Source organism: Cheilinus undulatus, linkage group 9 (genome assembly GCF_018320785.1).
Source record: "Cheilinus undulatus linkage group 9, ASM1832078v1, whole genome shotgun sequence".
Classification (NCBI taxonomy): domain Eukaryota; kingdom Metazoa; phylum Chordata; class Actinopteri; order Labriformes; family Labridae; genus Cheilinus; species Cheilinus undulatus.
Window position 1 is genome coordinate 47,522,197 of NC_054873.1, and position 17,558 is coordinate 47,539,754.

Consider the following 17,558-nt stretch of genomic DNA (forward strand, 5'->3'; position numbering starts at 1 on the left):
CTGGTTGATGGTATTATTGCCCCGCTTCCTGATTTTAATGGCTGTATTGAGTTTGGGCATCTACTAGCTGAAGAGTGGTAATTGAGCTGTCTGCCTCTGGTTATTGCTGTGAGACAGACTCATAGCTGGTGATCCACTCAGCCCTCCTCCAGCAGCCATTATTCCTCTCTTAGGAGTGATTCCAGTCTCATTAACACTAAATGGTAACAGGAACACTGAAAGCGTACTTCCTGCTTTCTTTAAATGCATGATAATGACCTAACAAGGTAGAAAGAGGTTAAAATGTGGTGCCAGCCAATGGAGAAGGGTCTGGGTGCAGACCATAGATCTCTGCCACTCTCACAGACAGTTCATCTGAGATAGGGTTGCATGATTTTAAAGGTCCAGTATTGGTATCGGCAGATATCAAAATTTCTGCCGGTATTTACATCCGATGTTTTGCCTGTGAATTTTGGCATACATTGACTGTGAATTTTGTCTGTATATACTAATAAGTTAGAGGAGTTTTAGGCTAGACCAGGGGTGTCAAACTCAAGGCCCGGGGGCCAAATCCGGCCCGTGGATTGGTTAAATCCAGCCCACATGATCATATGATATTTCTGTTATGACTGGCCCATCCATATGCATATTTCCTCAAGTATAAAAATGTCAACTTGACCTTGATGAATTAACATATCCATGTTAAGTCCAAAAAAGATGAAAAAGTAAGAGTAAAAATAATTAGATAAAAAAGTCAGGAATGTGGGAAAATAAATTAATTGGTGTTTTAATTTCATATTTTCAATTTTGCATCTCACAATAAGGACTCAGATTTGGGATTTTGACTTTTTAATTTGTGTTGTAAGCATTTCAACTCATGATTTTTAACTTCTCATATAATATTTTGAGCTTTTAAATTCATAATTTAAAATGTTAAGTCAGTTTTTGGCCTTTTAAGCTCATAATTTTGACTTTATTTCTAATATTTGCCTTTAAAACACACAATTTAAATTTCATGTTTTGACCGTTCGAACTAATAAATATACTTTCTCAGATTATGAGCCTTTAAACTTATCTGTTTTTTACTTTTTATCCTCAAAATAATTTATTATCGGTGCAAATTATTTATCTTTTCATATTTTATTACTGGTGAAATGAGGTTTGCAGTTTATGGTTAAAGAGGTGACCCTGTTAGTCCCTCAGGTTAGACCTGAATCCAGAATCCAGCCCCTGCTGTGATTGAGTTTGACACCCCTGGACAAAAGTCTGTTTCTTTGGTCATCCTCAAACCTTAAAATGTGTCCAAAAGGACTGAAATTTCTTGTCTGAAAAGCATATTTAAATAATGGTATCAATATCAGTTTCGCCACAAATTAATCTGTAAATATCGGCATATCGGATATCGGCAAAAATCCAATATCATGCATCCCTAATCTGAGACACCATCTCTTTCAGAACAGAAATACAGACTGAAATGTTTTAAATGAATCAGAAAACGCTAAGCTGAGATTGGTTTGATTATGTGGTTTATTTTTGTGTTTAAAATGAGAATATGAATCAGATCTGACAATCAAGTGACTGATGGCTGAACAAAATGTAAATCCTTAGTCGGGGACACCCCTATTTTGTGGATTCAAAGGTTTAATTTGTGTTCTCCATTCTCATCCTTGTCTAACCTGCTCCTTATCCCTCTGTTTTTGTGTGAAGCTTTAATCCACTAATCTGATAAATGTTTGAGATTTTGTGTTTCCCTTTAGGTGCTGCAGTTATTGTTTGGTAATAAGTGGCAAGAATTATCCCGCTCAACAAATTGATATTATTTCTTCCCTTAATCTTGTGTTTTTGGAGCTCATATTTATGGTTTGACTCTTGCAGTGTAGTGCATGCAGCCTCCCTCTGCCTCGCCTAATTCAATTATGTTTTATTGCGTCTGTGATCTAATTCTCTTTCTGCCTTTTCTCTTCCCTTTTTTTCCACTTCCCTTCTTCTTCCTACATATTTCCTACACATCTTTGTCCTGTCTTTATCTTTTTCTGATTCTCTGGTTGACATTTGACTCCTCCACCACCTCAAACACAAACACTCACACGGCACCACGGTTTAATGTGGTCACACAGCCAGGAACCTTCAGATCCAACAAGCCCTGCAGCCGGTGGATCCCCAGACCATCCCAGGTTTGGTGAGAACACACCCGGACTCTGAGGGAGAAAAGGAAGGCCAGCCGGCCTCGGCCTCCCAACTCTCCCAACCCTTCCACCCCTCTGAGCTCACGCAGCCCTCCTCCACAGGTAACCCCCCAACAGAGGAGTTGAACACCTGGCAGACCCCTCTGACTGAAGCTGTAGGGAGGTTTCTGTTCCCCCAGTTTGGCTGCTGCTGTTCTGTTAGTCCGTCTGTGTCTGTGGCAGGAGGAGACCCTCCCCAACTAACCCCCTTTGTTGTTCATAATCGTCTGATTTTGTACATTTTTGTCATTTTATTTGGAATGTCTAATTTTGTGTTCAATCTTTTAATTTGTCGTTCAGAGTCGCTGTCGGTCCTCTGGGGTGAATTTAAAGCTCTTCAGCGCCATCCCAGTGCACCATATAACCCCTTTGTCAGTTCTTTTGATTTTGTTCTGCTTTGTTCTTTTGTGTTCTGCTATTTTCTTTCCCATGTGTCTAATTACTCTACTGTTATTTCCCTGCCATCCTTCCCTCGTTGTTCTGTATCCTCTGGTTTGAACGTAGCCCCCGCCCACACATCCGCCCGACACGAGGCAGTGAGAGTCTGGTTGGAGTCCTTGTCTGGAGGTAGCACAGACTTAAGAGGGATCATGACATCCCGCCTTAGACTCGTTCTTTATCTGTCTATCGGCTGGCATTTTCCTGGAGCATGCAGCAAACACGGCAGAGACAAAAAAAACTCACAAAGCATGCAATCTGCAAGACCGACACTCTCAAGAGCAGCCACTTAACTTCACCTTTAACTTCCCAAACTCTCACACTTCTCTTCTAACTTTCCAAACATACCTCCTCTTAACTCACACAGTATCTGCTCTTCAGTGTAATCTGTTCCAGGGGATGATTCATAAAGACTTTAAGCAACAATATGTAGGAATTTGGTTTGGTGCACTCTGGCGCCCACCAAAAGTGCAACTTTGCTGCCATAAGAAAAACATAAAACATCGTACTGTTACCTCCTCCTCATAGACAAAAAATGGAAATGATTGAAGATAGACAAAGAAGCTGAAAGATGGTTATTTGCCTTCAGACCACTGACAAGCTTGGTTAAGATTAATTTTTGCATCCGGTGAAAGCTATCAAACATGAGAGAACACTGTTGCAATACAGTGACTATAAAAAGTATCCACCCCCTTGGATGTTTTACTGACTTAATAAATCAATCATGTTCAGTATAATTTGGCTTTATTAACAAAAAAAAGCCTCTTTAATGTCAAAGTAAAAACAGATTTTAGTAAAAATATATATAACCACAAACACACCATCCCCACAATGAAGCACCGTGGTGGCAGCATCATGCTGTGGGGAAGCTTCTCAGCAGCCAGCTCAGGAGGACTTCTAAAGGTACAGTCATGGACGAAAGTATTGGCACCCCTGGAATTTTTCCAGAAAATACACCATTTCTCCCAGAAATTGTTGGAATTACAAATGTTTTGGTATACATGTGTTTATTTCCTTTATGTGCATTGGAACAACACAAAAAATCCAAAGAAAAAAGACAAAATTGACATAATTTTACACAAAATTCAAAAAATGGGCCCGACAAAATTATTGGCACCCTTTTAAAACTGTGGGTAAATCTTTTTTTTTTTCAAGCATGTGATGCTCATTTAAACTCACCTGTGGCAGTAACAGGTGCTGGCGATCTAGAAATCACACCTGAAGCCAGTTAGAATGTCTAAAAGTTGACTTAACCTTTGTGTTGTGTGCCTGTGTGTGTCACACCAAGCATGGAGGAGAGAAAGAAGAGCCCAGAATTGTCTGAGGACTTAGGAAGCAAAATTGAGGAAAAATATGAATGATCTCAAGGTTTCAAGACCATCTCCAGAGATCTTGAAATTCCTTTGTCCACTGTGCGTAATAAAATCAAGAAGTTTATAACCCATGGAACTGTGGCTAATCTCCCTGGACGTTGATGGAAGAGAAAAATTGACAAAAGAATGCAACGCAGGATAGTTGGAATGGTGGATAAACATTCTCAGTCAACTTCCACACAAATTCAGGCTGTCCTGCAGACTCAGGGTGTAAAAGTGTCAGCTGGGACCATACGTGCTCATCTGAATGAGATGAAGCGCTATGGCAGGAGACTGAGGAGAACCCCACTGCTGACAAAGAGACATAGAAAAGCCAGACTGGAGTTTGCAGAAATGTACCTGAGTAAGCCTCAATCCTTCTGGGAGAACATTTTGAGGACAGATAAGACTAAGGTAGAGCTTTTTGGAAAAGCAGGTCATTCTACTGTTTACAGAAAACAGAATGAGGCCTACAAAGAAAAGAACACAGTACCTACAGTCAAACATGGTGGAGGTTCAAAGATGTTTTAGGGTTATTTTTCTGCCTCTGGCACTGTGTGCCTTGACTGTGTGCAGGGAATCAAGAAATCTGGAGACTATCAAAAAATTTTGGGCCCCAATGTAGGGCCTATTGTCAGGAAGCTGGGTCTGCATTAGAGGTCATGGGTGTTCCAGCAGGACAACAACCCCAGACATACCTCAAAAAGCAGCAAGAAATGGTTAGAGACAAAGCGCTGGAGAGTTCTGAAGTGGCCAGCAATGAGTCTCTAAATCCCATTGAACATTTATGGAGAGATCTCAAAACTGCTGTTGCAAGAAGCACCCTTCAAATCTGAGAGACCTGGAGCAGTTTGCAAAAGAAGAGTGGTCCAAAATTCCAGTTGAGAGGTGTAAGAAGCTTGTCTATGGTTACAGGAAGCGATTGGTTTCAGTTATTTTTTTCCAATGGTGTTCAACCAAATATTAAGTTGAGGGTGCCAATAATTTTGTCCGGCCCATTTTTTGAGTTTTGTGTGAAATTATGTCAATTTTGTCTTTTTTCTTCAGATTTTTTGTGTTGTTCCAATGCACATAAAGGCAATCAACACATGTATACCAAAATATTTGTAATTGCAACAATTTTTGGGAGAAATGGTGTATTTTCTGGAAAAATTCCAGGGGTGCCAATACTTTCATCTATGGCTGTAGATACTCCCAAAAGCATTCCCTCATATCCACAGTAAATGGCATGTTGAAATCGCTCAATTTAGTTTGTTTTAGCTTAGTCTGTTGTTGTCTCTAACAAAGCCTGCAGACTGAAACAGCATGTAGCCAGTAGCCAGTGCTTAGATAATAAAACTTTACAGTATGGATCAAAAATTATTTTAGTCAGAATAATATATGTCTTTATGAGCGAACACTGTACGGGGACTGAATTGTCTAAGAACTCTTCTGTTTCAGTTTAAAAACTGATGAGCTGGGTGTCATTGAGGGCACAGCTGACTGGCTTCCTGCTGCTGCATTGTTGCTTTTTGTCAGGAGAGTTAAGACCCGCCTCAGCTTTGATCAAACCTGCAGCGATGACCGCTGTAGATTGGCTTCAAAGATGGCCGCCGTCTCCCAGACTTCGTCCAATACTCTCTCCTGTCTGTGGTGGAAAAGTTGCATATTGTTGCTTTAAAATCACTTAACAGCACCGTGCTCCTTGCCCTCATGGTTAATGCGTGAAGTATTCCACTTGTATCTGCTTTTACTCTTCTTACATCTGCTCTAACCCACTTGTACCTGTACAGAGATCACCAAACGAGGCTGTTGAGATACTTCAGAGTTACTATTTATCAACTGTTCTGACTTGAACAAGGCAACAAGAGTGCTACACATATTTTTAATTTCATGGACTGCACTTTAGCTCTCGGTTAAAAGCAGAGTACAGATCTCTCGGTGCTCACTTCCTCTAAAATTCAATGCTCTATTAGTATGCAGCTCTGCACCCACTGAATACTTGCCAATTTAGTGCATTTATTTGAAGTGACTTCCAGGGTTGTGACACTATTTGAAAATTGCATGAGTTAACTGTGAGGGTCATCCTGGTTTTAGTTTTGTAGACAAAGTCTTCCCTCCGGACAGACTGTTTACACAAGGGGCTGCTGCTCGTCTCTTAACCCACGTCATTAACATTTTGGTTGTGCTGCCGCTTGGTTCAAATGTCATCCATTTGAGATTTAAAATAAATGGATAGCTGCATGTTTCTTTCACTGCTGCTCCGTGCCTTCTCTTTGTTATATTAATTCAAGAACCATATTGAAGGTTGGAACTTTTCTGCAAATTAAATGAAGGGCTTTTTGTGTCAAAACAAACCTCTGGCAGGAAAAATGGATTCTGGTAACTTTTTTGTCTCCTATAACTGCACTCAGTCTCTCAGATAGATTTTAATTTGCTGGCTTGTCTTTTATGTAGCCAACAGAAATGTGCTGAGAAGGTTAGGTTTTTAGGAAATCAAACAACTTCTTGCTCTTATTGAATAAGGAGAAAACATGTAACTGGATGACTCATTTCTTGCCTTTTTTTTGTTATGGTCAGAGCCCTGTGAGGATGAAGATTTGGAGGCAGAAGCAGACAGTCCAGATATGGAGCCCGGTACAGAGATGGATCAAGGTGAGCTCTCAGAGTCATAATGAATCCTGATTCTTCCTCAAATTATTGGCTCACACTGGGGTTTTCATCCACCACTGTTTGTGAGTATTGGGAGTCGTCAGCTTGAGTAGTAGGTTCCCCTCAGCTTGAAAAACACGAATAAGAAGAGGGCTTGTGTTGCAAAGACAACAGCAAAGACAAAACAAAGGAGGATTTTATCAGAATGGAGGGTTTTGAACATTGTTTTCAAGGGATCCATAATAACAGATTTTTGCAGATCTCTTATCTCAGGAGTCATCAACTACATTTGCACAAAGACCAGATTTAGTATAATTTAATTTGGTGAGGGACTCTTATTAAATCTGGGCCAGAAATTCAAATAAACAAAAATTAAATAAATATTTTGGTCTGATTAACATATTATTGTATTTGTATTTTCTTTCAAAACACAGGACATTTTAGGGCATTAGTGAGATCTATCCCTATTATCTATAAATAATAGACAGGCCTGCCCACAGAAATGGCTGGGCCCCTGAAAATTTGGGTCTTGATTTGTAAAGGCTCACACCTCTCTATAGAAGGCCTCACAGCTGACAGTAAGTATCAGAGCAAAAACCAAGCCATGAGGTCAAAGGTACTGCATGCAGAGCTCAGAGACCAGATTGTTGGCAGGCACAGATCTGGGGAAGGCTACAAAAACATTCTGCTGCGCTCAAGATTCGCAAGAGTCAAATGGGAGAAGTTCTGTCCAACCAGGACTCTTCCAAGAGCTGGTGGCCCGGCAAAACTGAGCAATCGGAGGAGACGAGCCTTATTATGAGAGGAGACCAAGAACCTGATGGTCACTCTGATTGAGTTCAAGAGATCCTGGGACAAGGATGGGAGATGGGACAAAGTTCCAGAAGGACAACCATCACTGCAACGCTGTGATTGCTGTCCTGTGTCCCACTGAAAGCCTGTATTTGCAATTTGTTTTTTGTTTTTTTGTTTGTTTTTCAATATTTTTAGTCAGTTTTAAATGCTGAAGTTAAAAATGTTTATCAAAACTGGTGGTTGGAAACCCACTGCCAGAAGAAAAAGAATAGAATATAGTCCAAGAATTCGAGATCTGTGTAAAACGGGAGGTTCTTATTGTGCTTTGTTTAAATTCCAGATGACATCCCATCAGATGCAGAAGCTGAGGCTCGTTTGCATCAGTCAGAGCGTCCTGAAGTTCTTCCTGAGGAAGACAAGAAGTCAGACAGCCTGAGGATGACCTCCAGTATCGGTACACACATTATTCCTCAAACTAAATACTTGAGATTTATTTTCACCTTGGATTAAATGCACAGTATGTTGGATTTGCCACGATGGTACTGAGGGAAGTGGGGAATCATGAGATTCAAACCCCCACTGAAAACAAACTGACACCAGTGGTGTTGTGGGTCCTGCAGGAGTGGGTATGCTCTTAAGTTATGCCATAAAAGAAGAGCCTATGTTATAACTGTTCTTGCAGATTTACTACACCTAAAAACAGACCTTTTTTTATTTACACATTTACACTCACTTTTTGATTTTTGACTCCAGGTAGGATCTTTTCTTGTGTTTCAAATACATGGGCCAGACGTGACCATCAAACAGGCCGGGTGGATCTGGCACCGTGTAGTTCCTAGAGCAAGGATCTTTATGCAATTATAATGAGGGAAGCCAGCCTTCTCTGCCTCTGAACTGCTAATGCCTGTTATTCTTCTCTTAACAGTCAATAAAGGCAATAACAAGAGGCAGAGTTGTCTTGCCTTTATCACCCTAGGTTTAAAAATTACTAAATGATGAGGATTACAAGAGACTAAAAAATAAGTGGCTGCACTCCTCATGCTTGCACTACACCACTGACTAACACATAAAAGGACCTTTTTTGAATGCATGAAGTGATGCTATGTTTCAGTATGAGTCATCTTAATGCGCTATCACCATGTAAAAATGCTGCAGTTTTCCCACTCAGCCCAGCTAATTTACTTTTAGCACTAGCTATCAATGTCCACACACACAGAAGCTCCGGTGTGTTGGTTTAACTGGTGTTGGATTAATCGGTGATGGTCTAGGCAGATATTCAGGGGGTGTGGCTTTTGAAGGTCTCTTGTTAAGCTTCCAAATAACATTAAACATGCGTTTGTATGTATCCCTTCCATATGATAAAAAATTAAAAGAGCCTGCAGAGATGTTGACATTACAAAAAAAGTGTCATAAAGTTTATAGTGATGAGTGTTTGAAAAAATATATAGATAAATGTTCAAAAACCTGTTCAAAATGAAGGAATCAGCAGTTAACCTGCTGCAATTTTCAAATCGCAGAGGGTGCACTTTTCTTTTTCCTGAAATTTATGTCAAAATACCAGTTTTAAACTTTTTTGCAGCAGAGATGTTATGCATTACATATCATGCAATCATTCTAGTAGCATATTTTTGGAATAGTGCACAAAAAATCTATTTTCTCTTTTTTTATTCAAATGTTTTTCTTGTTGAATTAAAGAATTATATAAAATTATCGCTCCTGTTAATACAACAGTTCATATCCAATTTGCAAAATGAGTCAAAATCATCAAAATTAGATATTTTTTCAAAATTGTTCAGCCCTAGTTTAATCTTATTTTGCAGGTGTCATCAACTATATTTGTACAAGGGCCAGCTTTATTCTTAGAAGACACTTTAGGGGCCGGACTTCCAGAGAAACGAATACAAACATTTTAGTCTAGTAAACAAATTATCGTCAAAATATTTCTATTTTCTTGTAAATTCAGCCTTTAGCTTTGGGTTCACCTATACTGCAGCCTGCCACAAGGGGGCGATTGAGATAATTTTGCCACATTTTTCTGGGGCTGATTTGCTGACCATTACTACATTTGATGCTAAAATGCTGTGCTTTGATTGGTGGGAAATCTTTGCAGGAACAGATCTTTTGGGCTGATTCTTATGAATTCTTTTGCACTCTCAAAAAATAAATAAATAAAAATAGAAAAATGGTGAAAAATATCATGATAAAATAAATAATAATAAAAATAAAATTATATGAGAAAAAGACCACCAAAAGACCTACCAAAAAATGAGGAAATAATTGACAAAAAATGATGAAAAAAAGAAGAAAAAAATGAAGAAAAAAATAGCAGCTATAGCCAAGAATGGCAGATTTGTATACATATTTATTTGTATGTATACGTGAGAAAATTTTTCCATTCTCATTTGTTTTTGGGCTGTTTTTACAGCTATGATTATTTTAATAAAGTAAATAGAAGAACATATTTTTTCTCCTCATATTTTCTGAATTTATAACACCTTGGGGGGCCTGATGTGGCCCTCAGCCTGCCAGGTGATGATCACTGTAATATTGTGTTGGTTATAGTTAGGGCAGAACGATTTTTGAAAAAAATCTAATTGTGATTTATTCCCCCAATATTGCAATTGCGAGTTGATATGCAATTGTTCCTTAACTTTCTAATACTCCTAAAAAATGGCTGAACAATTCTTTAAAAGTATCTAATTCCGTTAATTTTTTCTTGTATTGCAAATTAGATAAGAATTGTTGCATTGGAGGTTTTTTTGTCATTCTTATATTTTAATAGAAAAAAAGTACAAAAATTATTAAGGTAGGATTTTTTTGTAGACCATTCTAAAAAAAATGGCACTTGCATGATTGCATAATATGTCATGCATAACATCTTTGCTGCAAAAAAAAAAAAAAAAAAGTTTAAAACTGCTATTTTGACAAAAATTTCCAGTCAATGAAATATTGCACCTTTTGTGATTTGAAAATGGCAGCAGGCCATACTGGGATTTAATCTATTTTTCGATTAATTGCCCAGTCCTAGTTATCGTTTAGAATGAGTTATTGTTTGTTTCTGTTGGCAAATAAATGAGAAGAGGAACTTAAGAAATAATTGCTTATTAAATCGCAATATTGGGTAAAAAAAAACGCTATTAGATCATTTTCCCAAATCGTTCAGCCCTAGTTCAACACAGACAGGAAGTAGAGAGGAGGGGCATGCTTGCTGTTTGAACTCCTAATACTGTCTGGTCGCTTTTGTCTGATTAGTTAAAACAGTTTTCACATGTTAACTCCAGCACTTTGTGGGCTCTTGATGAGATTAGACAGCATTAGTGTGGCAGCTTTAGTACGGTGCATACAAGACCTTTTAAAACCTTAACAAAAAGGATTTCTGTAGCTTTGAAGGCCGTTTGAAGTATTAGAGTTGATGTTACTTTTATACACATTGAAGGATTACTGTATAAAAAACAAAGGTCTAGTCATTTTTTTAATTAATGTAGTCATTTAAGTGTGAAAATTCTACAAATTTTACCTGTAAAGACATAATTTTTGTGTTCTTTGCGCTCTCAGAGCCATCCAGTGTCAGCCCCACACAACATGAGGATGTTCTTTCCTCTCCACTCAAGCCGTCTCCAGAGACAGAAGCACAGGTGAGATAAATCCATAAGCATTCAGGTGGAAGTTTGTCCAGTTAGTTTAGGAATTTCTTTTAAACTTTTCTGTTTCTTCTCTAGACGACACCTGTGAAGTCTCCAGGCACCCGCTTTTTCCCCGAGCCGTTTATACCCGAGGAGCCGAAGCCCGAGAGGACGACTCCCTCTGAATCTCCTGCTGCAAAGAGCCCACTGAGACTCTCACCTGCCCCACTCCAGGATGTGAATTCTCTATCTTCACCCCTTCAAGTCCAGAATCCTCCTTCTTTACCTTCGCCCATCCCAGTTAAGGATCTTTCCCCTGTCCTGCCTCCTTCTCCTGCTGCCCCTCCTGCACCATCTCCTTCAAGCTCAACCACCAAATCTCCGGTCGTTTCTCCAGTCCAGCCGCCAGTCGAAACACCTGCAAAATCACCAATCTGCTCTCAGCCCGCCCCCTTACCGGAGTCGCGCACACCTAGGTCCCCCATCTACCCTCACCGCTCTATCTGCCCGCTCACAGGAAACCCGCTCTCACCAATCTGTGCTCAGCCTCTGCCCTGTCAGGAACCGGCGTCGCCTCTCACCTCCAACTCCCCCGTTAGGACGCAACCTGTCCCCGCTGTCACTTCAACGCCCATGAACAAAACGGAAAAAGGCACACCTGAGCCGTCTAAGATGACAGAATCTTCAACAGAGGAGACGCCGTCTAAGAAAACAGATATCATCGAGGAGTTTTGGTTAAAGAGCGCTGAGATCAGGAAAAGCCTCGGTTTGACTCCTCTGGACCGCAGCAGTAAAATCCTGGATAAGAGTGTCGTAAAGACGCCCCAGCAGGACGTCACCCCTGCAAAAGCACAGCCTCCAGAGGTGCCTGAGGAGCAGAAACCTGCCTTCACGGGCCGGGCCGTCATCCGCAGACTCAACATTACTCTGGAGGGTCAGGTCATCACGCCACTTGCTCCCGCTGAGCTCAAGAGTAACGGTTCTGAAAAGAGGGATCTCAGCAGCAGCTCAGGACTAGGGTTAAATGGAAGCATGGTCACGAGTCAGACGGTAAACAGTGACAGCTACAACACGTCAGACTCAGCCATGCTCACACCGCCCTCCAGTCCGCCACCACCTGTGCCTGCCAATCAGTCTCCAGCTGTGCTCCGACAGCAGAGACACCAGGTATCGTGGAGAAATGGGACAGAAAAACCTCCACCTGAGCCTGCCAAAGAGCCGGCAAAAGCCAAGACTCCTGTTCCGGCGCCTAGGACACAGCTGAGCCCCGTGTCAGCACCCAAACCTGCACCCAGGAAAGTCTCTTCACCTCAGGCGGAACCAGAACCAGAGCCAGAACCAGTTGTCATCATGAGGGAGAAGAAGAAGCCTCGGCAGGAGGAGTTCAGGAAGTCGTTTGTGGAGACGGTAGAGGAGATTCCATTCGCTGATGACGTGGAGGAGACCTACGATGATCGGACACCAGATTCAAGCATGAACAACTATTACACTCCGCCCACCAGCAAGCCCAGCAAAGACAGACCTCCTCTGCATCTCGCCCTTGCAATGGAAAATGGTAAACCTAACATCCCTGCAAACCCAGCCTCCAAGACCCCGAGGGCAACTCAATTCTCTCCAGAGGCCAAAGAGATCGCCGAAGAGAGAATGAGGGCCAGAGAGAAGTCCATCAAGAGCCAGGCTCTGAAAGACGCCATGGCCAAGCAGATAAACAAAATGAAAGAATCAGACTCAGACAAGGGGGCCTCACCTAAAGTGGCCTGGACCGTCACCCCAGACACTTCTAAAAAAAGCAAAAAGGCCACATCTCCAAAAACATCAGCGGTGAAAGCTCTGGAATCAAAGAAGGCAGAGACTCTACCGGAGCGTTTCTTCAGCAGCAACAAAAGTCTGGACAGCTCGGTGGCTTCGTCCGACGGCTCCTCCTCCAGTAAGAGCAAGAAACGAAGTTCTCTGTTCTCACCACGCAAAAATAAGAAGGAGAAGAAAGCCAAGAACGACAGCAGCAGGCTATCCAGCACAGAAGAGACGCCACCGAAACACAAGTCGCTGTGGAAGGCTGTCTTCTCAGGGTACAAGAAGGATAAAAAGAAGAAGGATGACAAATCATGTCCAAGCACGCCATCTTCAAGCTCCACCACTCAGGACTCTGGGAAGAGGAGGATGTCACCTCTTGGGAAGTCATCAGGTGAGGGATGGTGTCTACGGAGCCCCAGACATGACATGGTCAAAAAAAATTTAAATTGTGGCCACAATATAGCTGTAACATGTGCACGAAATACTAATTCATGGCCACGAAATAAGTATAACGTGCACAAGAAATACTAATTAATAATATTATCTTTCCTGGACAGCTGAGTAAGCAAATCAAGCGCACCTTCTCTAAGGTCTAAGGTAGAGGCAGTAGAGGACCTAAAGCCTACACAATGGACAGGGATAGTATGATTGAATTTTATTTTAGGCATTCTTGACATGCACTTGTTCATGACGGTACATGTCTCAGCACTTTATACTGATATATTGCTCACACCACTTTGTAGGAACTGGTCAATTTTTAGATAAAACAGGCATTTAAAGTGTGTCTTATGTGTTGAATTTCATTGTTAATCTCCATTTTCTTGTTGTTTTTTACAGACTTGAAATCCCGCAGAAACTTGAGCTTCTCTGAGGACTCAGACCTGTCCTGCGATGACGTTCTGGAGAGATCCTCCCAGAAGTCCAAGGCAGATGTGAGTAACCATCAATCACAAAGACTTAACACATCTCTCCATCCATCCCCACAGGTGTGCCTGCTTAGCTTTCCAGCCTGGAGTGAGTGAAACCGTGTTTGCAGACGTCCCTCCCCATCAGCTCTGTTTCATCCATGTTTGTTTTCCTTTTAAAAAACACTTTCTTTTTGAACGATTCCCTCCACTCTCAGCTACACACGGACATCTTTGACCTAGTGTCAGGCATTCAGAAGGAGGCGATAAAGGAGGAGAAACTGGAGAAGGAGAAAAGGAGGGAGTTAAAGGAGAGAAAGAGGTTGAAAGAGAGGCAAAAAGAAAGAGTGCGGGAGAAAGAGGTTGTCCGAGAAAAGGAGAAGGAGGATGAGGAGGTATTGTGCAGAACGGAGTTGAATGATTCTGAATTTCACTCCAGCATTACTGTGCAGATACACCACAACCAGTTTACTTATAACTTTTGTATAAAGCTTTTTAACTGACCTCAGAAGAACCCTTTCTTCTTCTTGTGGTTTAACAGTAAGAGAAAGTTTACTTTTATTGGCCTTAAGTGATCTCAGAGCAAATCATAAAACCATTTCATAACAAACAACACTAATTTTCAAGCTCTTTAGCCCCCCCGATATGACATGGTTAATGCATGTCATAATGGTATCAGGAAAAACAATTACAAAATGAGAGAATTCTTCAAAAAGCTGGCTTCATTAAAAATGCAGCAGGCTCAGATCTTATTAGGACTCTGCTGGAATTCAGCACACAAAACCCAAATTCCTATCACACTCGTTCTTTTATGTGAATCCATTTGCATTCATTATGTTGGGCTGAAATTCAAAGTGATTGTCTCCTCTGCTGCTCCATCTCTGTGTTAGAGAGAGTGTGTTAATGTGTGTGTGTCTGGTGGTTTAGATAGATCCAGTCGAGTTCACGGCCAGAAGCATGAATTCATTAACTTTTGTAAACACATTTTTAAACTCAGACACGCTCCCATTTTGTTTTCCTTCATTTTAAATACATACAGTATGTGAAAAAGAAGTTGACATTTTCTTAATCTTTAGTAATATTGACTGAGAAGTTCGCTTTTCTAGAAGGTTAAAGCTGCATCATGCTGTCCAGGCAGAGCTCACAGATGTGTAGACTCATCTCTAGTAGATGTTATTTAGTTCAGGGGTTCTCAACCTTTTCAGCCTGCGACCTCCAAATAAAGGTGCCAGAGAACAGGGACCCCCACTGTACCTGAAGGTGGTTGAACACAGCCATGCTCAATCAAGAATAGTTATGTGCAGACAGGTCTGCCCATAAGGGGGGATAAAGGGGAGAGCTTTCTGCAACCCAGACAAATGGGGGGGTATGGAGGCCAACAAAATCATGGTCCATTGTAAGGTAAAGCTGTTAGAACCATATTTTTGATGTAACCTAAATAATAACCACTCTTATCAAATAAACATTTTATTATTATTATTAGTTGTGCCTAATAAATAGCCTTCCTAACAATGTAAATCAGTTTTCTTAAAAACAAAATTAAAATGGGTTGAAAAGGGAAAAAATTGGTGGGAAAGGTGGTGAAATGGGACAGAAAATTTGTTAAAACTGGTGAAATGTGGTTGAAATGGGCATAAAAAGTGGTCAATAGAGGCAATAATGGGTCAACAGAGGCAACGGTATGCAGAAGGTGGCAAGAATTGGTTTAGAAGTGGCAAAACAGACAGAAAAGAAAGTGGTGGAAAGGGTTTAAAATGGACAAAAATGGGTTTTAAGTGGTAAAATTTGTTAATAATGGTAAATATTTGTGGGGGAAAAATGATGAAAATTTGTTAAAATTTGACAGAATTGGTGTAGAGTGGCAAATGTGTAATTTAAAACATATTCTTAGGCATCAGGAAAAAAGGTTGGGAACCACTGTCCTAGTGAGTGATAATCACCCCGTGGCTCTCTGTGACTACTTGCTGCTCTTTAAAGTCAAACTTAGAAAACAAAAACAATGAAGACAAACATTTTCAAACTATTTGTTTCCCACACATGGATGACTGCTTAACTATGACTGCCAGCCTTTATTCTTTATCCATTTATAACAATTGCCTGTGTGCAATAAAGAAAGGGAATGTGAAACAGAGCGAGAGGAGTCTTGTGTTTAAACCTCTCTAGTAAATGCACTGATAGAGGTGTGCTGTCCAAAGGTAAAACTGAGGTGATTTATACCTTCGTTTCTGTACATAGATCACCTGATGTGATGTCAGAATGTAGGTATTTTGTTCAATCTTTAATGAACAGCTGATAAATATTGTCATGAGTGCAGAAACACATAAAAAACAAAGCAACAGAATGAGTTTGAATATGCATGTGTGAGAACATTGGTTGTCTGACAGCTCTTCTGTAAAGTGTTCAGATCTGTAGGTGTGTTACATAAACCCTCTTAGAGATGATTGTAGTGATAGCATTGAAAGTAGCTGTCCCTCTTACTTCTTGGGTCTTTAAATTCTTTGTTTTTCTCCACAGTGTGATCTGTAATAGTTGTTCAGTTTGACTAATTTCTGATTAACACAGATGTAAAGTTGTCACTGCACCCTGCCAGTTTTGTGTTGGTGTGGGTTATTAACATTGCCTGTTTTGATTGTACCAGCTAAATTATAACTTTGTGTTGTTTTATTTGGACCAGTTTCACATAATCATTAACCCATTTTAATCATTTCATCTGTATCATGTTTGTTTCCTCCCTCTTTTTTTGTTTTTTTGTCTTCCCAAAGTCTGTTTATGTACCTCACGCTCTGGCGTTCAAGAGATCGTACGCCACAAAGGTAGTATTACACGTTCCTGTTGATAACCCCCACCCCCAACCCCCCATCTACATGCGCATGTGCAGGTTTACTGTCATAACACCTTTTGGCCTCAAACTAACTGTCCTCTGGATGCATGAGAGAGCCTGAGGGCAGCGCCCGCTCACTCACTGCTGCTCAAACACCTCTCACAGGTTCACCTTTCCGGTGTCAATGAAACCTCTGCGTGTCTTGATATGAGGGCTGTTCCTCTCTGTTTGGTACAATATTAACCTGCCTATCTGTCACCTCGGTGCTGTTTTTCCTCCAGTCGAGCTGCTGGAATAACTTTGACACGTTCCTCCTCAGTGCTGCTCTCTCTTTCTCCTGATTTATGCCGGCTTTTTATGTCCTCACAAATCAGCTAAGAGCAGAAACAGCCCTGCTTATTCACCTATTCTGCTGCCGATTATGATGAAGAAGATGCAATAATGAGAAGACAGATTTTAGCTGTTAAAGCTGCAGTCAAGCTGATGTATGTGTCACTTTGTCTTCAGAGATGGTTTATAGTTCCTTACCCTGAGAATAGGGCTGGGCAGTACATCAGCTGTTTAGAATAAATTGATATATTTTCTGGAGAATAACAAGGTAAGGAAAGGTTGTTTATGCTAGCATAGTTTAATTTGAGGTTGGTGGGACTAATGCTCAGTAATATTGTTGAAACAGTAAGAACCGCTTACCATAATGAGCAAGCCAAACACAAGATACTCTGTTCAATTTCAATTTGCTTTATTGGCATGAACAGATCAGTTACTGCCTAAGCAGTGTAAAAATAAAAATGCAAATAATATACATTTGCATATTATTTAATTTCACAAATAATCAATGTATAATAAGATAAATCTTATTATCAGAAAAAACAATAAGACTAAAAAATAATACAAAAAAATAATAATAATAATAAAAAAATAATAAAATCTATTTAATCTACTTAAAATATTTAGATAATTGGGCAGCTAGTATTTCATTCATTTTATTTAGAATA

At 40.4% G+C, this 17,558-nt stretch overlaps 1 protein-coding gene across 15 annotated transcripts in view; it reads left to right on the forward strand.

Moving 5' to 3' along the window:
* The window catches only part of mical3a (microtubule associated monooxygenase, calponin and LIM domain containing 3a), a 138,730-nt gene that overhangs the window by 87,250 nt on the left and 33,922 nt on the right, over positions 1-17,558 (forward strand). For 9 of the 15 annotated variants that reach the window (XM_041794723.1, XM_041794726.1, XM_041794721.1 and 6 more), the window contains 7 exons: positions 2,097-2,771; positions 6,554-6,628; positions 7,761-7,874; positions 10,976-11,055; positions 11,140-13,228; positions 13,675-13,769; positions 16,505-16,555. In XM_041794723.1, the coding sequence (XP_041650657.1) occupies positions 2,097-2,771; positions 6,554-6,628; positions 7,761-7,874; positions 10,976-11,055; positions 11,140-13,228; positions 13,675-13,769; positions 16,505-16,555 (3,179 nt within the window). The remainder of the gene's footprint in view (positions 1-2,096; positions 2,772-6,553; positions 6,629-7,760; positions 7,875-10,975; positions 11,056-11,139; positions 13,229-13,674; positions 13,770-16,504; positions 16,556-17,558) is intronic. The other 6 variants (XM_041794734.1, XM_041794736.1, XM_041794731.1 and 3 more) reach the window with 5 other exon arrangements.